Below are 21,091 nucleotides of genomic sequence, written 5' to 3'. Positions count from 1 at the left end.
CTAGGAATGCTAAGACTAAGAATGCTAAGACTAGGAATGCTAAGACAAGGAATGCTAAGACAAGGAATGTTAAGATTAGGAATGTTAAGACTACTTACAATAGTACTTTATTAACTTAAAGCTTGTTTTTAGTGTGAGTTACTTTAGCTTGTGTTGATTAAATGTATATTTTTATTCAATAGATTTATAATTGATAGATATAGAATGCATTGTAATAACCACCCTTAATATATAATTTTAGATTCTTTGTCAAAATTGAAGTTAAAAAATTAAGTATACACAGAAAGGGAACAACGAAACATAAAAATATCTCTACCTTAATTTAACGAATCATTACTAAAGAAGAGAGACTGAGAGAATCAAAGTCTGTTTGAGTGCCGGAGGAAAAGATTGAAAGGAAATTATTGTTTTAATGACTACATTTGTCTATTTTTATATTTTTTAAAAGTTACTTTTAATTAAAAAAAAATTTGTTTAAAATATTGAAAACAGATTTAAATGATTTTGGAAATTGTTTTTAACGTAGCAAAAAAATATTTTTAAAAATGTTAAAACAAGCAAATATATGTTCTAAATTACCTTTGCCCTCTCATTCTGATTGAGAGGTGATTTTGTAATTCACATAGTTCAAAAGATACTGCCGAGTAGAGTGAATATCCGTCATAACTTTATAAAAATTAAAGAAAGGTAATTAAAAACATATTTATCATCGTCTTTCGCCGTCAGCATCCCTCTGACAGTTGAGATCGGTCTCGAAAAAAAGATAAATATATCAGTACTTATCATCTCATCAGACAATATCTCAAATGACTTTTCTGGTCATTCTGTCAATCGGGATATTTTTAGTGAATTGTATTGAAAAAAAAATTACAGGGGGTTGATTACTTTCCTAGTCTATCTTATGCTTAGAATGAGCAATTTTTAGTAAACAGCAACAAGTATCGTTCGTATTGCAGAAGAGACTTTTTTTATTCATTTATAAGGACTATTATAAAAATAAACTGTTAATTCTAATTGCCATTTTCTTTTCTTCTCTTTTTTAGCTTGCTGAAGGACTGCTGATGGTCATCAGCAATATAATGGAAGCTAATGAAAGCGTAATAAGGAAAGATGAGAACAAAACCTTTAGCACTTTTAGTGAAAGGTAATTATTACTATATATTATAATTATTATCTTTTGGGAGTATTCTTTAGAAAATGTGTTGCGACGCTTCATAAAACAACTTAGTCTTTTGAAGCTGGGTGAAAGCTCAGCTGTGTGAACCTGCAGATACGGGATTCTGTTTTTGTATTTGCTACATTTTCACCACAATTGATGAATTTCGACAATAGGAACACACAATTCTTTCATGCAGCCATAGATGGCAACACCACACATATCACTGCACTATTCATATCCAACCGAATCACTTGGGTGGTTAACTTTAATACTTTCCATCTCTCACGCTAGTTGCAATTAAACCAATAAATAAACTAACTAAGCTACACTCTACAGTTCAGATGTAACTTAACGAAACATGACTCAAATATAACTCAGCTTTTAAATGTTAAGGCAACAAATTACTTTAGGATGCACTGTTGACATCCCACACAGACATGTGTAATACTCACAGCTTCCCACTCAACCATTTCCTTCCCTTCCTTTTCTGAAAAAGGAATATTAGAGTAATGTTGCATAGCGCAATCTAGTTTTTGAGGCTGGGTGGTCGCATTGATTGAGAAACATAACTATTGCCGTGTGAACCGAAATTCGGAATTCTGTCCTTAACCGTCGCTATATACTTGTCACAAAAGAATGAGTAGGCCGGGATAGCCTGGTCGGTAGAGCACTGGGCCCATGTCCGAGAGTTCACGGATTCGAACCCCGCCGACCGAAGACTCCTCGTGTAGTAAATGGTGATTGATGCACGTTAAATCTGTCGAGTCGCAAAGTCCTCCATGTTCCCATAACAAATCAATACCTCTGGGGATACTGGATTGGCGATCGATCGTATCGTTCTCTGATTCAGGTCAAAATTACGATCTGTGGATGAATGAATGGATGTATGAATGGGTCCGCCCTATAAACGGGAGCGACGAATGGGTGTGGCAGAAGTCGAATTCTTGGTCATAGATGGCTCCTCCGGAAAATAAGAACAATCGCACCCCTCGACCTAAAACAGGCATACGCAACCACAACAAAAGAATGAGTAATTACCCATGCAAGTATTTATCGGAATGAGGTCAAACTCAAAAGGAGTAGTGTTTTAAAGCATTGAAAAATTAAAATATAACCAAGGTTGAACGCTATTAAGATTTCTCACTTTTAGCTGTCATGATTTGCGAGAACATAAGATAAATTTTCATGCAAATTTAAAAAAATACATCATCAAATATATAGATTAAATATATAGACATCAAATATTTTGATAAAATATAATGTTAAAGCTTATTAACTTGCTCAAATTATGATTATTTCAGTTTTAATTGTAAACTTCAATTAAATGACATAATTTTATTTTGTTTTATTTAACTTTAGCGCCCTTCAAATGGTAGATGATTTTGCCTCTAATGTTGAATTAAAACCAGGATCATCTGTCAATATAGTTACACCTAACGTTATAATTCACTCTATGGAATGGTTTCCAGAATTTGAAGAAGATACTGAAAGTGATCATCTTGAGCTTACAGCACCAACAAAAGGGAATGCCGTGGTAGATAAAGAAACTACTGCAAGAGAAGCGCATGAAGATGGTTCTGAAGTGATGTCTGCATCTGAAAATAAAACAACTCCTCCAACAACTCGGGCTCCCACCCCTTCAGAAAAAGTTCCGGTAAATATGAATCTCAGTTATATATAATTTATTTTAGTGTTACACCGAAGCTTTCGCAGAGGAAGTGCGAGTAAGATGCTCGTTTGGCCAAAAAAGTCAGATATTTGAAATTCGATTTCTCAGAAACTATTCGACCAATTTTGCTAAAATTTTGTACTTTGCCAAGTAAAATTATACTCTTTGAAATGATGCAAAATTATACTCTTTGAAATGATGTATACCTTACAATTCAAAATTTCTTTGATTATTATTATTAAATAAAATAATAAAAAATAATAAATATTTAATAAAGGTTATTTTTTGCATGGAACTATCTTCTGACAAACGAATTTCATAATTGTGAGCAAAAATTTTTCAATTAGCTGAAAAAGTTTTCGAGATATAGCGAAATACATAAAAAGTAAAATTAACATTAAAGGGGCAAAAATTTGGACCGCTCTCCTGACCGAACTACTGGGACCATATTCCCCAGATTGCGACTATCCCCTATATTTTGAGGGTCAGAAGTCTGAATCCGTCGAAAAAAGGGAATGTTTATTCAGAGAAATTACGTTTTTGTGTCTGATTTCGTATTTTACAATATCGTCTGCACTTATTAATTAGCATAGTTGAGGTTACCCAATCGAGCCATTAAGATTGAGTTCTAGAACGTGAAGATCTGATCATCAGATCAAAAGTTATTCAGAGTGATCCTTTTTTTTTTTCGCACTGTACATTCCTAAAATTTGTAACCCGTTTAAAAAAGTAATGTCTATTAACATGGCCATTTTTTTCCAAAGGTGTTTCAAGTCTTTGTGCCTAAAGAAGCTTTACAAGAAGCTCATCGGCAAATGGAAGGCAATGTTCGAGTAAAATTTGTCATTTACTACAATGACAAACTGTTCCAAACAAAACAGAACTTAAATCGCAATGAAGAGAAACCTACAGAAAAAGAAATAGCTACAAATGATAAGTCAACAGCTCCAAAGCCTAATAATCAGACAAAAGAAAAAGAAATCAGTAAGTAACTGTAATATTAGTAAGAGTGTGTAGTACATAAAATATTAAGTTTTGCTAAGAATAGCATTAAATAGGATTTGAAATTTACCCTCGCAATTTCATAACAGAACTAATTTTTAAATTTATATCTTTCTTATTTTGATCAATTTAGGCAAGTTCTTGCGCTTTTACAAGAAAACTTCTCTATTTAAATCTTAAAAAAAAAATTCTTTTCTTTTTTTTATGCAGCAATAATTTGAGAGTAAGCATTTCCTGAAACAATTGCTTAACCTTTTCAAGGCCCTATTTATTTTTTACTATTCTACAAATCATTATAAATTTTTAATTATTTTAGCTGAGAAAAATACCGAGATTCGTTTTGAACATGAATGCAATGACCGCAATTTTGGCTCTTCTTGACAAAAATTTGGGTTCAAATTTTTTTCTCTCGCAAAAAGTTAAAAGTTTAATTTGAAATTCATTAAAGCAAGAAAGATACAGCTTATATTATCTCAGTCCAAATAAGTTTCAATCGTGAAATAAAGAAAAAAGTTTCCGGTGTAAAAAGAAAGGTAAATAAAGTTTGCAGCTTAAAAATTCCGGTTAAAAAAGTCTCCGCAAAGAGAACCGAAGATAAAAAAAAAAGTGTACCCATACGGTACTGAATGAGGTTGTACCTTTTTACCGATTTTTAATTTTAAATATTTTTTTAAAAAGCGGATAAAACATTTTTTTTATTTTTATTGTAAGAGTAATATAATTCAGATTAGGTGTGAGAAGTATTTTTCTTTTTTTTTTAAATATGATTTTGAAGGCAGTCTATGTAACATCTCTATTATAAATAAATTTTAAAGTTGAGCTGATTACTTAGTTTAAATTAGCTTACATTTTCTTTCAATTTATAAATTTTTTTTTTTCATTATAAATATATAAAAAAAAGGAGATTTTAGGAGAAAAGGAGAAATTTTATCAATTATAGCATTTTCTTCGGTACATTTTTCCCTGTAGCCTTTTTACTGAGATCTTCTCATTGTGACCTTTTTATTTATTTATTTATTTTCCTATATTGAGCGTCGAATACTTCGTATCCAGTAAAGAGCTGATTCATTATATAAAAATTTCTTTATACTTTTTTTTGTACAAACAATTAGTATAGAATCTTGCATGCGTATTTTGTAAGTTATGTCATATTATACCATAAATTAAAATCATATATAGAATAAAATTTTGGGCATCAAAAACTTAGATATTATTCGAACAGGACTTTATTATTGCTAAAGGAACTTACTGTTAAAGGTATTTATCATTGATCGTTCTCTGATTCAGGTCAAAATTACGATCTGCGGATGAATGAATGGATGTATAAATGGGCCCACCCTATAAACGGGTGTGACGTATGGGTGTGGCAAAAGTCGAATTCTTGGCCATAGAGGGCGCCACTTGAAAACAAGAACAATCGCACCCCTCTGCCTTAACAGGCATACGTCAACAACAACAACAACAAAGGAATTTATTTTGTATTCATGTTTAAACCAACATTACTTTGAATTATTTCATTTANGATCAATATTTTTTTTTTTTTTTTTTTTTGTAAGAGTAATATAATTCAGATTAGTTGACAGACACAGAGTGAGAAGTATTTTTCTTTTTTTTTTATATGATTTTGAAAGCAATCCATATAACATCATATTATAAATAAATTTTAAAGATGAGCTGATTACTTAATTTTAATTAACTTACATTTTTTCTCAATTTGTAAATTTTCATTTTATATTTTTTTGTATTATAAATAGATAAAAAAAAATTATAAATATATAAAATATGAAACAGAGAAGATAACTTAAAGTTTATCAATTCTAAAATTTTCTCCCGTATATTTTTCCTTGTGGCACTTTTACTGAAACGCTCTTATTGTGACCTTTTTATTTATTTATTTATTTTCCTATATTGAGGGTCGAATACTTCGTATAAAGTCAAGAGCTGATTCATTATAAAAAATTTCTCTATACTTTTTTTGTACAAACAATTAGTAGAAAATCTTGCATGCGTATCTTGTAAGTTATGTCATATTATACCATAAATTAAAATCATATATAGAATAAAATTTTGGGCATCAAAAGCTTATATATTATTCTCAAAGGAATTTATTATTGTTAAAGGAATTTACCGTTAAAGGAATTTACCGTTAAAGGTATTTATCATTGATCGTTCTCTGATTCAGGTCAAAATTACAATCTGTGGATGAATGAATGGATGTATAAATGGGCCCACACTACAAACGGGTGTGACGTATGGGTGTGGCAAAAGTCGAATTCGTGGCCATAGATGGCGCCACTTGAAAACAAGAACAATCGCACCCCTCTGCCTTAACAGGCATACGTCAACAACAACAAAGGAATTTATTTTGTATTCATGTTTAAACCAACATTACTTTGAATTATTTCATTTATATTTCAGATATGCCAGTTCTTCAAATAAGTGTTGGAAACGTTTCATTGAAGAATATGAATAATCCACTTATTTATGTCCTCCCTTTGAAAACAAGCAGAGTACCAACTTGTGTCTACTGGGATGAACCAGGTAATATAATTTTCAATATAATTTTAAAAAAACTTCAACTCAATTATTTAATATATACGCTATATGTAATTGCGTATACGAAATATATTGCGTATATTGCGTCAGTACGAAAGCGATGTTTATAGTTTTCTACTTATAGTTTCGGAAGAAAGAAAAAAAATGATAAAAATATTAAAAAATATATTGAAAATCTTCCGAAATTAAAAAAATAATAACGAAAACATAAAATCTTGTCATTAGTTCACACGATTATATCCACAAAATTAGTGCTTTCCAATACTATTAACTTTGTGAATGAATAATCACCTTTCTCCTCCCTTCTGTTTTCTCCGAGAATCAAACGGTTTTTGATGTTTTTAGTCTCAGTTGTTAAAATTCAATAGCATTTTTGTATTTCCTGACTCATATATTAGCTTAGTATTCCAAATGTGTATACTTTCTCGACTTATACAAGGATTCTAAGCATTACATAGTAAGGGCGGTCAATAAGAAACACTCTCAGTTGAAAAATATAACCAGCCCTAATGCTATTTTCTAAACTTCGATAAAACATGGCATAAATTTGTAATTTTAAGAGATAACCATGATCGACAAAAAGTAACTCTATTCGAGAAAAATTAATGAAATAATCATTTTAAAATTATATCCTACTGTAAACATTAATTAATCAGTAACATAAAACACAGTTGATTTTTTTAGAAATGAATTTACAGTTTGTGATAAATTTAGTTTTTCTTGTTCCTATATGTGTAATTTTGCGTTGTTTTTCAGTGAAAAGTTGGTCTTCAGAGGGCTTGAAAACAAATCAGACGGAAACTAAAATTATTTGCCAATCATCACATCTAACAGCATTTTCTGTACTTCTGGTAAGATACATTTCTTAATAATATTTTGATCTAAGACGTGATATTAATTTCTTTTTACGCAATACCATGTTTTCAAAATCGATACTGGTGCTAACTCGAAGAAAGCAGAGTAACTTTTCCTACTCGTAACTTACTTGATGTTTTTTATCATTAAAACTTATAAAATGTTTTTTTTCTTCTTTTTTTTTAAAGTTTTTTGAAAAGGTTTTATTTTACTTTATAACTGTCGTTGAACAGCCGATCCTATTTTGGGTCTGAAAAGGTTTGTCATTCTGATTATTATGCGAAAATTTAAAATCCCATTCCATACAAACTTCAAAATGCTGTAAATTAGGTTTTTCATAAAAATAGCTCTTAAGACCTTCAAAATTCTGGTAAAAAAAATTAAGGCAAAAAATTTATACTTTTAGGGTAGAAAGTTAATATTTAAGCAAGGAAAATAAAAACATTAACGAAATATGACATATCACAAAAAATTTGCAGTTGGGGGTAGGCGGAAGACAATAGATAACGGGAGAAGTTAAAAGACAAAGGCAACAGACTACTTATCCAATATCACGTTCCACCGTGGCCCGGAGGCGGCACAATGGTGATCTACATATTTGCATGAGGACTATTGCAGTGTGTACCATTAAAGCCTAGCCTACTAATCGGAGATGTCGTTTTCTGTGGAACAGGGAACACCCGAACAGGAGACAAGAGCAATTGAGATTAGAACGCTTTTCGGATGAAGACAGATTTTGCTTTTCTACCGATTCTGAACGACTTAAAAGAACGGGAAATAAATCATGCTTGGTACCTGTATTCAAGAATGGTTCAGTTACATACTATTGTATCGATATTCTAATTCTTCATGTGCAACTTGTTACAGATGCTACGGGTTCCCGGTTACTTTTCATGAACGACAACGCTGCACCTCATCGTAAAGTGGCCATTACAAATCTGTCGGAAAGGGAAAATATTCAACTTATCGAAATGCCAGCAAGGTCTCCATATCAAAATCCGATCAAGCGCATGTAAAACACTCTAAGGAAGCGCTTGGCAGCTCGTCAACAGCCACCGATAATGATTCCAAATATACCATTGACGCTACAGTGACAAGTACAAGCCATGACTCCACATTTCTTTAAAAGCTTTGTTACGTAAATCCTACAAAACAGTCAGAAATGATAATAAGGTCTGTTAAAGTCTGAACTTTCTTTGTCAGTCACATGGATGTTTCGGTCTTTTGCTGAATTAAACCTAAGTTTTCTATTAAGTTCTTTTTATCCCTTGAATTTCTTATTTTTTTTCTTTTTTTGGTAAGTTTTGTTCTTTTTTCCCAATGTTCTTGTGTCGTGGGGATGTGGTGGTATTATTTTTGACAATTTGGAACAATTGACTTGTCGTGACTTTACTCGTCCTTAGTTTTCGCACAATAGGATATTTTTTTATGATTTTAACCCTTTTCCCTTCATTGCATTTCCCAACCTGAATCACGATTTAGGAAATTTGGAGGCGCTTTTGAGTACGCAAATTTTATGATATGCATAGTATAGATTATTCTTAAAATCTATATTAAGGACGGTACATCATGCATGGAATTTTAAAAACACTTCTGGTAATAAAAAAAATTATGTATCATTAGAAATGTTACAGAACATTTTCTAATGACAATTTAAAACCTTACTGATGAAAATTGTTAAGCAACATTTTGAATTGAAAAACAAAGAAATAATATTACAACAGGGAATGCTATTTACAAAACAACTTTTCCCATTAATAAGCTCCCTTATCAAAAACTTGGCGGAATATATAAAAAAAAGTATTCTGTATTTACTTCTCCCTTTATCATATTTTGAACCAAAAATTTTGAACTTTTACAGAATATCACTTGGTAAGTTTTTCTATTGGACAAGTGGTATTCACGTGACTTGCAGCATTTTACAAAGTCAGTTATTTATTCTCACCAAGTTTCAAAATCAATCATAAAGCTTGACAAAAGATGGAGCTGTCAGCTAATATAAGCACCAAAATAAATGAAAGAAACACCATTTGTAGCAAGAACGTGTCACAGTATGCGAACAAAATTAACATACACTCCTTCAAATAATTACAGTTGGAAAGATCTAATATGCAGTAGACAACATTGTTTAATAGTTTTTTTTTCCAGTCTGCAGCACTATCTGTTGACAAACTTGATAATTTTGAAACTTGAGGAGAATAAATATTTGGTTTCAAAACAGAGTGTAAGAAATCGTTAAATTCTATCTCCTTCCCATTTCTCAATTGACTCTTCAAATCATCGGTCATTTTTATTAACCCGATAATTTTTTTTCTCCAATTTCATTTAATTCATGTTAAATTTAAAAACACAATAAATAAAATAGTATAAATTGTTTTAATTTCAATTACTGCGTGTCCTATTTATAAACATAATTAATAAATCAATTAGCATAAATTGTTTTAATTTCAATTACATGTCCTACTCATAAACATAATGAATAAATCAATTAATATAAATCGTTTTCATTACTACTTTAAACTACTACTTGACCTAATAAAAAACATAATGATTAAATCAATTATCATAAATTGTTTTTGTTTGAATTATTTCATGTTGTATTTATAAATATACTGAATGCTTGAAATGAGAAATATAAATACACTAATTCTGTTTTAGGACTTCACACCTCAAGTAATGGCAAGCGATATACATGAAACTATTTTATCTATAATATCTTATTCTGGAAGTGCATTATCTATAGTTGGACTGAGTTCAACACTTCTAACATATTCAATTTTTGGGTAAGAAAAAATATATAATCAATATAATAATCAATAGACATCAAAAAAAATTAATATACTATCTCAATCATCGATACTAGTCAATATTCGCTGGAATATGTCTTAATACCACTCAAAGTGGTATTAAGACATCTACTTGCAGTTTAAGCAAGCAGTTAAGCAGTTGCAAGTATTATCTACTTGCAATTTAAATGGGTATACCTTAGCGTATAGTTCCCTGAAGTGTCTTATAACACTTCAATTATCATAAAAAATCTTGAATCATAAAAAATAAATTTTCAAAAAAAATAAAAGCTATCAATGCAGAGAGTTTGTGAGGGGAAAAAATATAAAAATTACTGATAATGCAGCTTAATTAAAAATATGTTTTTAAGAACTTCAGATTCTGAATTTTTTATGAAGTAAATATTAAAAGATGACGTTTTTGGACGAAAACGTGGAAATGACTCTCTTAATATATTTTTGAATATATTATCTATAGATTAAAATAAAACAAAAAATATTCGTTTGTTTGTCGATCTGGTATTGGTTCATTAAGTTAAACATATAGAAGTTTTAAAATATTCTATTAAGTGACAAATACAATTGATTCTTAATAAATTATTATGTGGTTCGTATGTTGTTGCCAGATTGTGCAATCCAGAAGTGCGTTGTCCCGATTCCCTTTTTATGGTGTTTCTTAATTCATCGAATTTTAAAATGAATAAAATATTATCATTTTAATCACGTTCCTTACTGTAGATGAAAAGGCCTGTATGTAGAAATGGTGATTTTATTATTCTAAGTTTATTAAAGGTTGTGTACGTTAATTACTAAGAAGGAGAATCCCCATTTTTCTATTACAAGGTTAGAAATTTGAGCTTGTTCAACTATATTCTAGTTTAAATTTGCTGAAGCCTTAATATGATGCTAAGCTGAACACTATTATCGTACAGGGTGATAAAGAAGCACCCCAAAAGTAAAATTAAACGAGAACAAAAAAACAAGTGAATAAAAATATTTTATTTCAATTACAGAAAATATAGCATGCCCAAAGCAAATTCAGTTGTTAGCATTTTCCTAAGTTTGAACGATTTATGTCCAGTGGTTTGTCAGATATTACACTTCCTTATTGGAGCACGTTTTAGTGGACTTAATTGCACGTTACAATAGGTGAACGTCACATGGCTCAATTTAACACTTTAGTAAGGTTTCAGCGAATTTCTCATCGTATTATACCTGTTAAATTTTACGCTTTTATGAAAGATTTTTTCCAATGGTAACAAGTTTATGCGCAGCTAGCTGTGTCATTAACTAATAATGTTCGGTTTCCGGGGGCAGCTTGAAGCTCGCTCAGCCTCAGATCTATGGGTACCAGCTTGTCTGGGAAGTAAAAGTAGCCAGTGCGCAATGATGAGCACGTTGCCACCATTCATTCCATTAGTTACGAAATTGTGAAGCATCCATAGCCTCCCTAGCTCACAACAGGCTGTAGCGAGAACGCTTTACTTTAGTAAACTTTATGTTTTAGTATTTTAATTACTGTAGAAAATTTTGATTTAAAAGACTTTTAATAACCGTAACACAAATAATTAAAAAAAGTAGATACACGAAAGTTATGAATGGTGACGTAGAGTTGTTAAGTACAAGACAAATCTAAGAAATAGCTAATTACTTTCTTGCCTTTAATCTGCTGCCTCACTATCATTGTTAAAAGAATCTTTAGTAAACATTGTAGGGCAGCTTTGTATTAAATTCCCCCTCATGTTCACTTATTGTTTTGTTAGACTTGATAGTTAAAAAGTTGCGAGATCTCTGTGGTTATAGGCAAAATAGTTGTGAACGAGCGCAATGTTGGCAACATAATAATCATGTCGTTGGTCACGAAATTGGGGAGTCGGAACTTCTGTAACCCTCCATGCCCCACAACAGGCTGTTATGGGAACGTTTTACAGTTTAGTTAACGTCGTACTAGACAACACTAAAAAGCTGACGATTCAGGTTTCGGCCTTAAATACACCACTAAAATACCACAATATAAATTGGAGAAATGGATTGTATTAGTGACCTTCACATCACGCTTTCCTACTACTCAGTCAAGCGTGGATTTTTTGGCTGTTAAACCGCTGGGACATAACGTCGGAAAAAGAATAATAGAGAGATTTCGCATTCGCACTAAGTAACCCGCACGGTCTCGTATGTAGGTTTTGCGTAAATTCAAGAGAGAACAGCGATTTCTTTGCGGTAACTATACTGGGCAGAGTTTACTTTCATGAGCAAGTGTAATATTATTGAAGAGTACGAAACAAGTTTTCCCTTATTCGAGGACCAAAATCAACTCGGGTAAAAAATTTTTAAAAAAATGTGTAGATGTTATACTGATTGCAGATATTCCCTTATTTTTGAAAAAGTGTTTTTTTTTTCTTTTGATCGTTTTTATAATTTTCAAAAAAAATATATTTTTTTAGATGTTTGAATCGTGATCATTCTGGAAAAATATTGTCAAATTTATGCTTGTCACTACTGTTGATGAACTTATCCTTCATATGCTTATCCTTTGAACCAAGAATTGGAGGACATGTGTGTGCTTTAGTTGCATTATTACTGCACTACTTCGTTCTAACATCATTGTCCTGGATGTCTGTGGAAGCTATAAATATGTATCAGCTTTTAGTTCATGTTTTTGCTTCATCGGAGACACACTTTCTTCTGAAAAGATGCTTATTTGCTTGGGGTAAGAAAATTTCAATTGTTTAATTAAAATATATCATTATGTAACAAATTATTGTTAAAAAAAACCGCGTTTATATAGTTATGAAGGGTGACCCAACAATCGCTCAAGATTTGAATTCTGCGCCATTTTTGATATAAAATGTCGCCAACGAAAATAAAAGGAGTGACAGATAATAGTTCAAGATTATTAAAAGTCAAACGCTACGTAGAAGAATAACGAGTTTTCAGGGTATAGCAAGAATATATAATAGTTTCACAGTTATTTGCGGCATTTGAGCTATAAAATATCACTAACGAAAGAGAAGAGGTGGCATCTGATAGTTTAGGCACCTATCTTAAATTGAGAGACAGCCTGTAGTAAAATCCATGGTAAAATCAATGGAAAGATTGTAAAAAAAAATCTCTTAAAACTGCTTTATTTGAAAAAGTCGAAAAGTTTTCAGACGTTATTGTAATTCAAAATATTAAAACACTATCAAAGTCTAAAATTATGAAATATTTAAAAAATAGTATTCTTACAATCGTATTTATAGAAATATTTGCAAAATGAAAAAAAAAAACTAATTCAACAAACTTATCGAATTATCAATCAAAAGTACTAAATCTTTATCAAACGATACTAGCTGCCACAGATAAAATTGAAAATATAAAATATTTAAAAATAATTCACATTGAAAAATTTAATTTCATGAGCTTAAGAAGCATTTAAAAAGTGTCCCTAAAAAGTCTTTTTATCAGTTTAAAATTAAAAACTATAAAAGGTTTTTACAGTTTTAGGCACTACTTAACTAATAAATGAGCTTCTAAAACTAGTATTGCTACACAAGTATCGATTTCTAAGAGCTTGGCTATTATGGAATTTGATATCTATTAAATAACCAAGCTTTCGTGCTTAACCAAATTCTAAATTAGTAGCAAATTGTTCTGGAACAATGAAACTATTTTAAACCTTCTTCTAAACATTTCGAAAGACTGCCTTCGAATCAGACCTTAAAAAGGAAATCAATCGCTTGACATGTGTTGCCACTGATAAAATTTAAAAGAATAATTAAAAATAATTTAGATTTAAAAAATAAGTTTCGTGAGCTTAAGATGCATATAAAAACCATGCCTAATAAGGCTCTAAAGGCAATAATAGGTTAATAAGTTAAGCACAGATTTACTCATTAACGTCAAGTAAATCTGAGTCAGATTAATTACATCTTGATAAATAATCGTGATTTGATAGTTTATTTTTCAGTTTTAAATTTTGCATATTTTACTCAATATAATCTAATTTTAGGACTTCCTCTCACCATCGTTGCAGTCACTGCCAGTTTGAAACTTGAAGCTTATTATTCAGGTTTAGCTTAGTAAGTATTATCAGTTTACACTCCTTGAAAGACGAACCTATACATGATGTTTCATAAACACCACCCTTGAATATAGTTTCAGAATCCTTATAAAAAATAAAGCACAAAAAAAAATAGATTTAGGAGACATTAATTAATATAAAGGAAAAGTAACAAAATTTTTAAAAAATCGTTTTCAAGCTGTGACCAGAGTCAAGAGTAATCGAGGGGTTAAAATAATCAAATATTAATTTATTTGACTTTGACGATGTGCAAAATCAGTACCTAGCGAAATGTGAATGTAAAATGAAAAAGGAAGGAAAATAAAAAGACTGAAAATATTTAATTCTATATTTTAAACTAGAAAATTTCCAACCCATGTCCCAAGGGGCCACCAAAAGGGAACCGATGACATTTTAATATCACGCTGAATTGTTCCCTTCAATTTAAAAAGTAAGTTCGATAAGTTCATCCTGTTTCAATCATATGAATGTCGATTCCCTTATCGATGTCTGAAGTTCCTCCCGGCTCCCCCATTCCGTTTGGAAATGTATCCTGCCCTGACTTGCCAATGTGCAACTGCAAATTGTCCTAGTGCTTTTTTTCCCCTTCTAAGTTAGTTAAAATTACAGTACAGCTGCCATATACTAAATAAACATGTTATGCACTTTCAAATGTTGACTTCTAAAATGTCAGTTTTTCCTGAATAAAAAATTTTTGGTTCAAAATTGTGCACGGCAATGTAGACAAAAATTTCCACTATTGCTTGTTAATAACAGTACCGTAAATGTTTTATTCTGAAATAAACATATTTATAAGACCACTATTTATTGTGACATGAAAATTAAACAGCTTCAACCCTTTCAGAATTGGTGGTACAGTGATATGATTGTTCATTGAAATTTTTAAAGTTTAAGATATTTTGCATAATAGGAAAAAACAAGATTTTGTATTCAGATTTTTTAGCCTGTTTTGTTAGGTTGACTTGAACGCAGAGAATAATGTCAAAAGAAAAAGAATCTGTTAAACTGTGACACGCCAATTACAAATGACATAATTTATTCAAGGAAAGATAAAAGAAAAAAAGGGCATAAAATAGTATATTCAAAATTAGCTTTTTCAACCATGAAGTACCATCATGTTTCACAAGTACCATCATGGTACTTGTGAAAATCCGACTATAAGATAAAAAGTTGTAAAGGTATTCAGCTTTTTTTCTTCAGCAAATTGTACTTCTAGTTACTTAACAGAAATGAAAGATATATCCTAAAAAAGCAGTTGTATCATAACTAGTTTTTTTTTTTTTTTTAAGTAGATATGTATATTTAAAACTTTTTCTTTTTTCAGCTGTATGATATCTCCCTTGGATCCTGTGCTGTATTATTGCGCCTTTTTAGGGCCATGTTGCATCATTCTAGCAACTAATACAACAGTTTTCTTGTTAGTTGCAAAAGTAATCTTTACACCAAGATTAACAGTCAAAACGTCTTATAGAGAGCATCCATCAGTTACTGTAGCTCAAGTGAGAGGAGCATTTACAGTTATGGTGTTACTAGGAGTAACTTGGGTATTTGGCACTTTGACAGTTGGTCGAATGAAGTTGTTTTTTCAATATTTCTTCTGCATCGCCAATTCTTTGCAAGGTTTCCTTATTTTCCTGGTACGTTGTCTTCTTTATCCAGAAGCAAGAAATGCATGGATATATTTGTTGAAAGCTGGAAAATTGAAAAAACACAGAGGTATCATTCCTCCTGGCACAGTCAGCTACTCTAATAATTCACACTGCACAAAAACTCCAGTTATTTCTTCTCAAGCCGGACCGCATACCGATAATGGAGATTTGTCACCCACAGTTGCTCTAGATAGAAGCCTCTTTGGAAGGTAAGTAAGAAACTTATTTTCAAATGTTTATTAAAAAATCTAGGTGCTTTTACGATGAATTCCTGTTTGCCATGAAATTGCTTCAAAATCAAAGGTAAAAAGAATATTGGCAATCGCAACACTCGAATACGACATCTGGAGAGAGACCGGTTTCATGCCTTTAGCCCTTCTCCCTTCCCTCTCCTCCTCTTTTCAGTTGTATAGGAATGTTCTATGATATTTTCCCTTTTCTTAATATTTTTCCTTTTTATTTAATAAAAAAAAAATTTTAAATTCCCGTGATACTTTTCTTTAGAACTATGTTTAATGTAGTTTTCAGTTCCGTATAGTTTTCCAACTTAAAAAATTTTTAATCTATATGAAAATCGCGAGAGAAACTAACGTACTTCCTTCCTCTATGACTNATGTGATTTTTCTAAAATCATTAAAATTGTATAATTGAATATCAACTTTATTAATTATGAACTTATCCATTATAATATCACTTTGCGCATATCCATTTTCGAGCAAATCCTTGGTAACTAACAAATCAAACGTGCTTCAGTACTGTATTACACACACACATATATATATATGCTGGAGTGTATAGATATGTGTTAAACAATAGAGAATAATAAAAATATTTTAAGAAGGGCGCCGATAGGGAGGATTGCCATAGGCGCCATTTTCTCCAGATACGCCTCTGTGTTCGTGAGCTAAAATTTGGACCATAAATTTCGACCGAGATAAATAAAAAAGTTCCATCTCGATATTAGCAATAAACAGGGTTATCGAGGGAATTACCCATACTGACAGTAATCTTAATAACAAGTTGCTATCAAAATAAAAGTCTCTAATTTTTGAGAATGTGTTCCTTATAAGATTATAATAAAAACAATTTTATTTTGATATTTTGTAATTATTGGGGTAATTACAGATAATTACCTTAATTGACAGCAATGCGAACTTATAAGTTCCAAGCAAAATAGAAATCTTAAATTTGATCCATTTGTTCCTTATCAAATTATAAGTATAAACTAGAAAAAATTTTACTTAGACATTTGGTAATAAGGTGGTAATCAGCTTAATTGATAGTTATGCTAAATTACACATTCCCACTAAATGTCACCATGATTTTGGCGTAACATAGTTTATTCCAACTTTTATGCTATTTAACCGCGAAGAGTGAGTTTGTGTAATTAGATAACGATATAGAACCACGAAGCGCTAAGCTTAAGTCGGTGGACTGACCGACCGCTACAGGCCGTCGTTACAAAAAAAGTTTCTACTTTCATTTTTTAAACATAAAAACCAAGGAATCATGTAGTTCTGGCAAAAATTATTCGACCAGTTTAAGGAAATAATTTTAGAAAAAGGACTTTTAAATTTTACATGATATACTGTAAGCCTGAATAAAACATGCTTGTATAACATTGCAATTCATTTATTTTAACTTGATTCAAAGTATTTTTTATTTTAAATCTCTCTGTCTCTATCTCTATGTCTGCCAAATTAAGAATAATTTTTTTTAAAATTTATTTATAATTTGACATTTTTATGCCAAAGATGTTTGTCGATAAAGTTACATATTTGAACACATATTACGGATGCAAAAATGTATACTTAGAGTTAGAGATTTGGCTATCTTTGTATTTCAGTCTATAAGGAATTTTATTCGTCTGGACTTCAACCCAGGTTCATAATTCCTGTTAAAAATATTTCTTAATAACTATTTTTATATTTTACTTTTTAGGAATGGACGGGTTACAAAAGATAATGGTCAAAAAGAAATCCCTTGTGCAATTATTGGAAATTCTTTATATGAACATGGAAGAAATTGTAAAGAAATAGAAGAGAATAATCCCGAGTACTACAATAGCTGGAATACTACTAATCCTAAGAGGATTCAAAAACATTTAACTAGAAAGGGAGACACGCATTTAAACCATAGTGGGGTACAATACTACAAGAAAAATGATAAGATTGATTTGCCAGTCGAAAAGCAATTAAGCATAGAATCTTCTATTTCAACTGAAGAGTCATCGGAAAATGACAAAACCTTTAAGCATCACAATTTATTTCCAAGAAAAAATTCCAAATTTTCTCTAAAGGCATACGGGAAACGCAAGCTTCGAGTAGCATTACCGAAGAATGATATAACAACAAGTGAAGAAAGTTTGGAAAAATGTAAAGAGAAGCAATCAAATGAGAATATAACAGCGCTTGAGAGTCCTGCAAAAGAAGGAGCAAAAACAATTCTTTCTAACATGAAAAAGCGTTCTAATAATCAGAAAAAAAATAAAAGAAATCAATTTTCAAACGAAAATGCAGAAACCCGATACAAAGAGAAGAAAGGAATACCAAATACAAAAAAGGAAAGTGTTTCTCATTTTCCAGGTTATAGACGTCGTGCATCTACTGTTTATGAACAGGAAGAATGCAACACTGATGATTCAACTTCAACAGATGTAGAAGATAGTCCATCAAGCTCGCAAAACAATGGACCCCAAAATTGCAGAAATGGGTGCACTGGTACTGATAAATCTTGGAACAAAAGTAAAAAGTAGAAGTATAAAAAGTAGTAAAAGATACGTTTTTTTTATTTAAAAAAAAACAAGGAATAACTTAATTTGCATGTATCTGCAAGAGGCGGTAATGTAATAAGCAGAAATAATTAAATAATGATAAGATTCAAAAAATGTTTCCCACATTTTGTTGCAAGCTTATCAAGTTTTATTTTCGTCACATTTGTGCATACATTTATGCACTACGGATAAATATACTTATATATTGAGCACAATGGATATTATCTTTTAATGTAATATGAGTTATTGTGATAACTACAGTTTCAGCTCTGTGAAAATTAGGATAATCTTATTATTTATTTGTGCTAAACATACTTCACAGTTTTAAGCTATTTTCATTTGTTAAAGTGCATTCATCTGTAGTATTTTTATGTATAGTAGATGACATTAGCACGCTGAACAATAAAACCATGTGTGCACCATGCCCAAGTATAATATATTCCTTATGCTTATTCCTAAAATATTGAGCATGGTTTGTATCCTATAAAGATGTCCACCATTCATTTCGCTTTGTTTTGTGATCAATGTATATTAACATAAAGCTGTTAAATGCTTCCAACCTTCTAATATCATGAATGAAGACTGAACTTCAGTGCTAATTGCTAAACGCCAAACATATAAAGTGTGACAAACACAGTAAGTGTTCATAGCTTTGAAATTTGTCAATTATATGTTTCATAAGAGATTGTAAATGGTGTATCTTCACCAGAGAAACGACTCTGATAAAAAAAAAACACCTTAAATCTCTTAAATTTAAAAGTTTTTCAGTACGATATCTGTGAAAGATTTTAAACTTTAAGGATTTATATACTATAAGGATGTCCATCATTCACTTCTCTTTGTTCTGAACACCAAATCAATTCATAAACACCTGGAACAATTTATAAACACCCGGACCAATTCATAAACACCGCAAATTGTTAAATGTTTCCAACCTTCTACCTTCCAAGTTACATGAATGAAGACTGAACTTAATTGCTAATTACAAAACACTGAACAGTAAAAGTGTGGCAAACGCACAACATGTTAATAACTTTGAAGTTTCATAAGAGATTGTGAATGGTGTAGGCTCATCAGAGAATGACTCTAACGGATAAAATACACCTTAAATCTCTCTTCTTTTTTTTGTTCTATGAAGTTCTATGAAAACTTGCAAAAAATACCGAACTAGTTTCCTAGAATATTATATATGAAATAGACATCTGAATTCTAGAAAAACAAACACTTACACACTCAGTTTTGAGTAAGAGCAATGACATGGAATATCCTTTAATTTTATAAACATTTTGAAACTGACTGTGAATGTTGCAACTCTAGTGCATAGCTCTTAAGGAACACAAAATGAAACAAAATAGGAAACCTAACCTCATCTGAAGAATAAATACTATGTTAACATACATAAATCCTAGATTGGAAAATGAACTCTGACTATAAGAATCACAAAAGTAAAATATGTGAAGCCAACTTCTTAGAAAATAATAAATGAAACCTAACTTTAATTTAGGTAAATTTTAACCTTCTCATATTTGACAACCATTGGCTTAATTAGATAGTGGCCAGGGTGAGCAACACCTGATCATCACATGGGTAGAAGGAGCCCTTGACCAGGGCCCCCTCTACTTTACCTTTACGACCTTTAGGAGTTCCTAACAACTTAAAAAATTTTTAATCCTGAAATCTGGCAAAATGAATTTATCCCATTTCATCTCAAAAAGACTAAGCATCAGTTCTCATATTTTAAGCTTAGCCATGAAAAAATAAAAAATGTTCTGCCTCATATAGGACATGATGACCACAGGGGCAAAAGGGACAACTGCCAAGGGCTCTCAAACTTTAGAGGCCCTTAAATATTAATTTTTAAAAAATTTGTATCAAAGGTTTTAAAATTTTAGTTATAACTTTATATAATTCATTGCTGATTCATTAAATACTTACAATTGATTTTTCTCCAAAAAGACCAATTAAATTACTAATGCATTGGTGCCAATGCTTACTTTAGTTCCTCTAAAAACGTAAAAACAATGTATTTCTATTAAATTAAAATTCTAATGCTGCATTCACACCAGTGTGTAAAGTACCGTGCATGCCATATGCTTCGTGTATATAAGCAGCGCATCAATCAAGTTTTTAATTGTTAAGGGCTTTTGAATAAATTTAACATCAGATCGGTGCAGCTTCCAGGCGTGTGATACGTATAGTACAAACTGTGCTGTGCACACATATAGACGTAAGAAATTTTTTATTAAAATAAAATCATTATAATTTTTTATTAAAATAAAATCATTACAAAATTTATATTTGGTGAAAATGGTAAGGATCTTTAAGCAATATTTTGTTCAAAGCCTCAGGATCTCTTAATTGAGAACTGAGGGTTAGTCAAGCCCACTCTAGAAGTTTTATTGACCATTCTAGAAATATTTAAATTAATTCTGTTTTAAATAACTAAAAGGGAAAAAATTATAAATATATATATATGTAACATAAAAAGCTTCAATTAATCTTTTTATGTTAAATCATTTTCTTTTATTTTATTAATCTAACCAAATGCTTTCTCACACTTTTAAATTCACATCCTGTCC

General features: G+C 30.8%; 1 protein-coding gene across 2 annotated transcripts in view; it reads left to right on the top strand.

Moving 5' to 3' along the window:
* LOC107446649 (adhesion G protein-coupled receptor E1) overlaps nt 1-20,277 on the top strand; it is a 118,547-nt gene extending 98,270 nt beyond the window's left edge. For both annotated transcript variants that reach the window (XM_043043937.2, XM_043043936.2), the window contains exons 9-18: nt 1,044-1,144; nt 2,519-2,813; nt 3,593-3,812; nt 6,249-6,371; nt 7,143-7,237; nt 9,900-10,024; nt 12,472-12,737; nt 14,019-14,088; nt 15,415-15,948; nt 17,681-20,277. In XM_043043937.2, the coding sequence (XP_042899871.1) occupies nt 1,044-1,144; nt 2,519-2,813; nt 3,593-3,812; nt 6,249-6,371; nt 7,143-7,237; nt 9,900-10,024; nt 12,472-12,737; nt 14,019-14,088; nt 15,415-15,948; nt 17,681-18,494 (2,643 nt within the window). In that variant the 3' untranslated portion in view covers nt 18,495-20,277. The remainder of the gene's footprint in view (nt 1-1,043; nt 1,145-2,518; nt 2,814-3,592; nt 3,813-6,248; nt 6,372-7,142; nt 7,238-9,899; nt 10,025-12,471; nt 12,738-14,018; nt 14,089-15,414; nt 15,949-17,680) is intronic.
* The last annotated feature ends 814 nt before the right edge of the window (nt 20,278-21,091 follow it).

The sequence above is a fragment of the Parasteatoda tepidariorum genome, chromosome X1 (genome assembly GCF_043381705.1).
Source record: "Parasteatoda tepidariorum isolate YZ-2023 chromosome X1, CAS_Ptep_4.0, whole genome shotgun sequence".
In the NCBI taxonomy this organism is placed as follows: Eukaryota; Metazoa; Arthropoda; class Arachnida; order Araneae; family Theridiidae; genus Parasteatoda; species Parasteatoda tepidariorum.
Note: the sequence above shows the minus strand (reverse complement) of the source record. Positions and strands in the feature narration are given on the sequence as shown.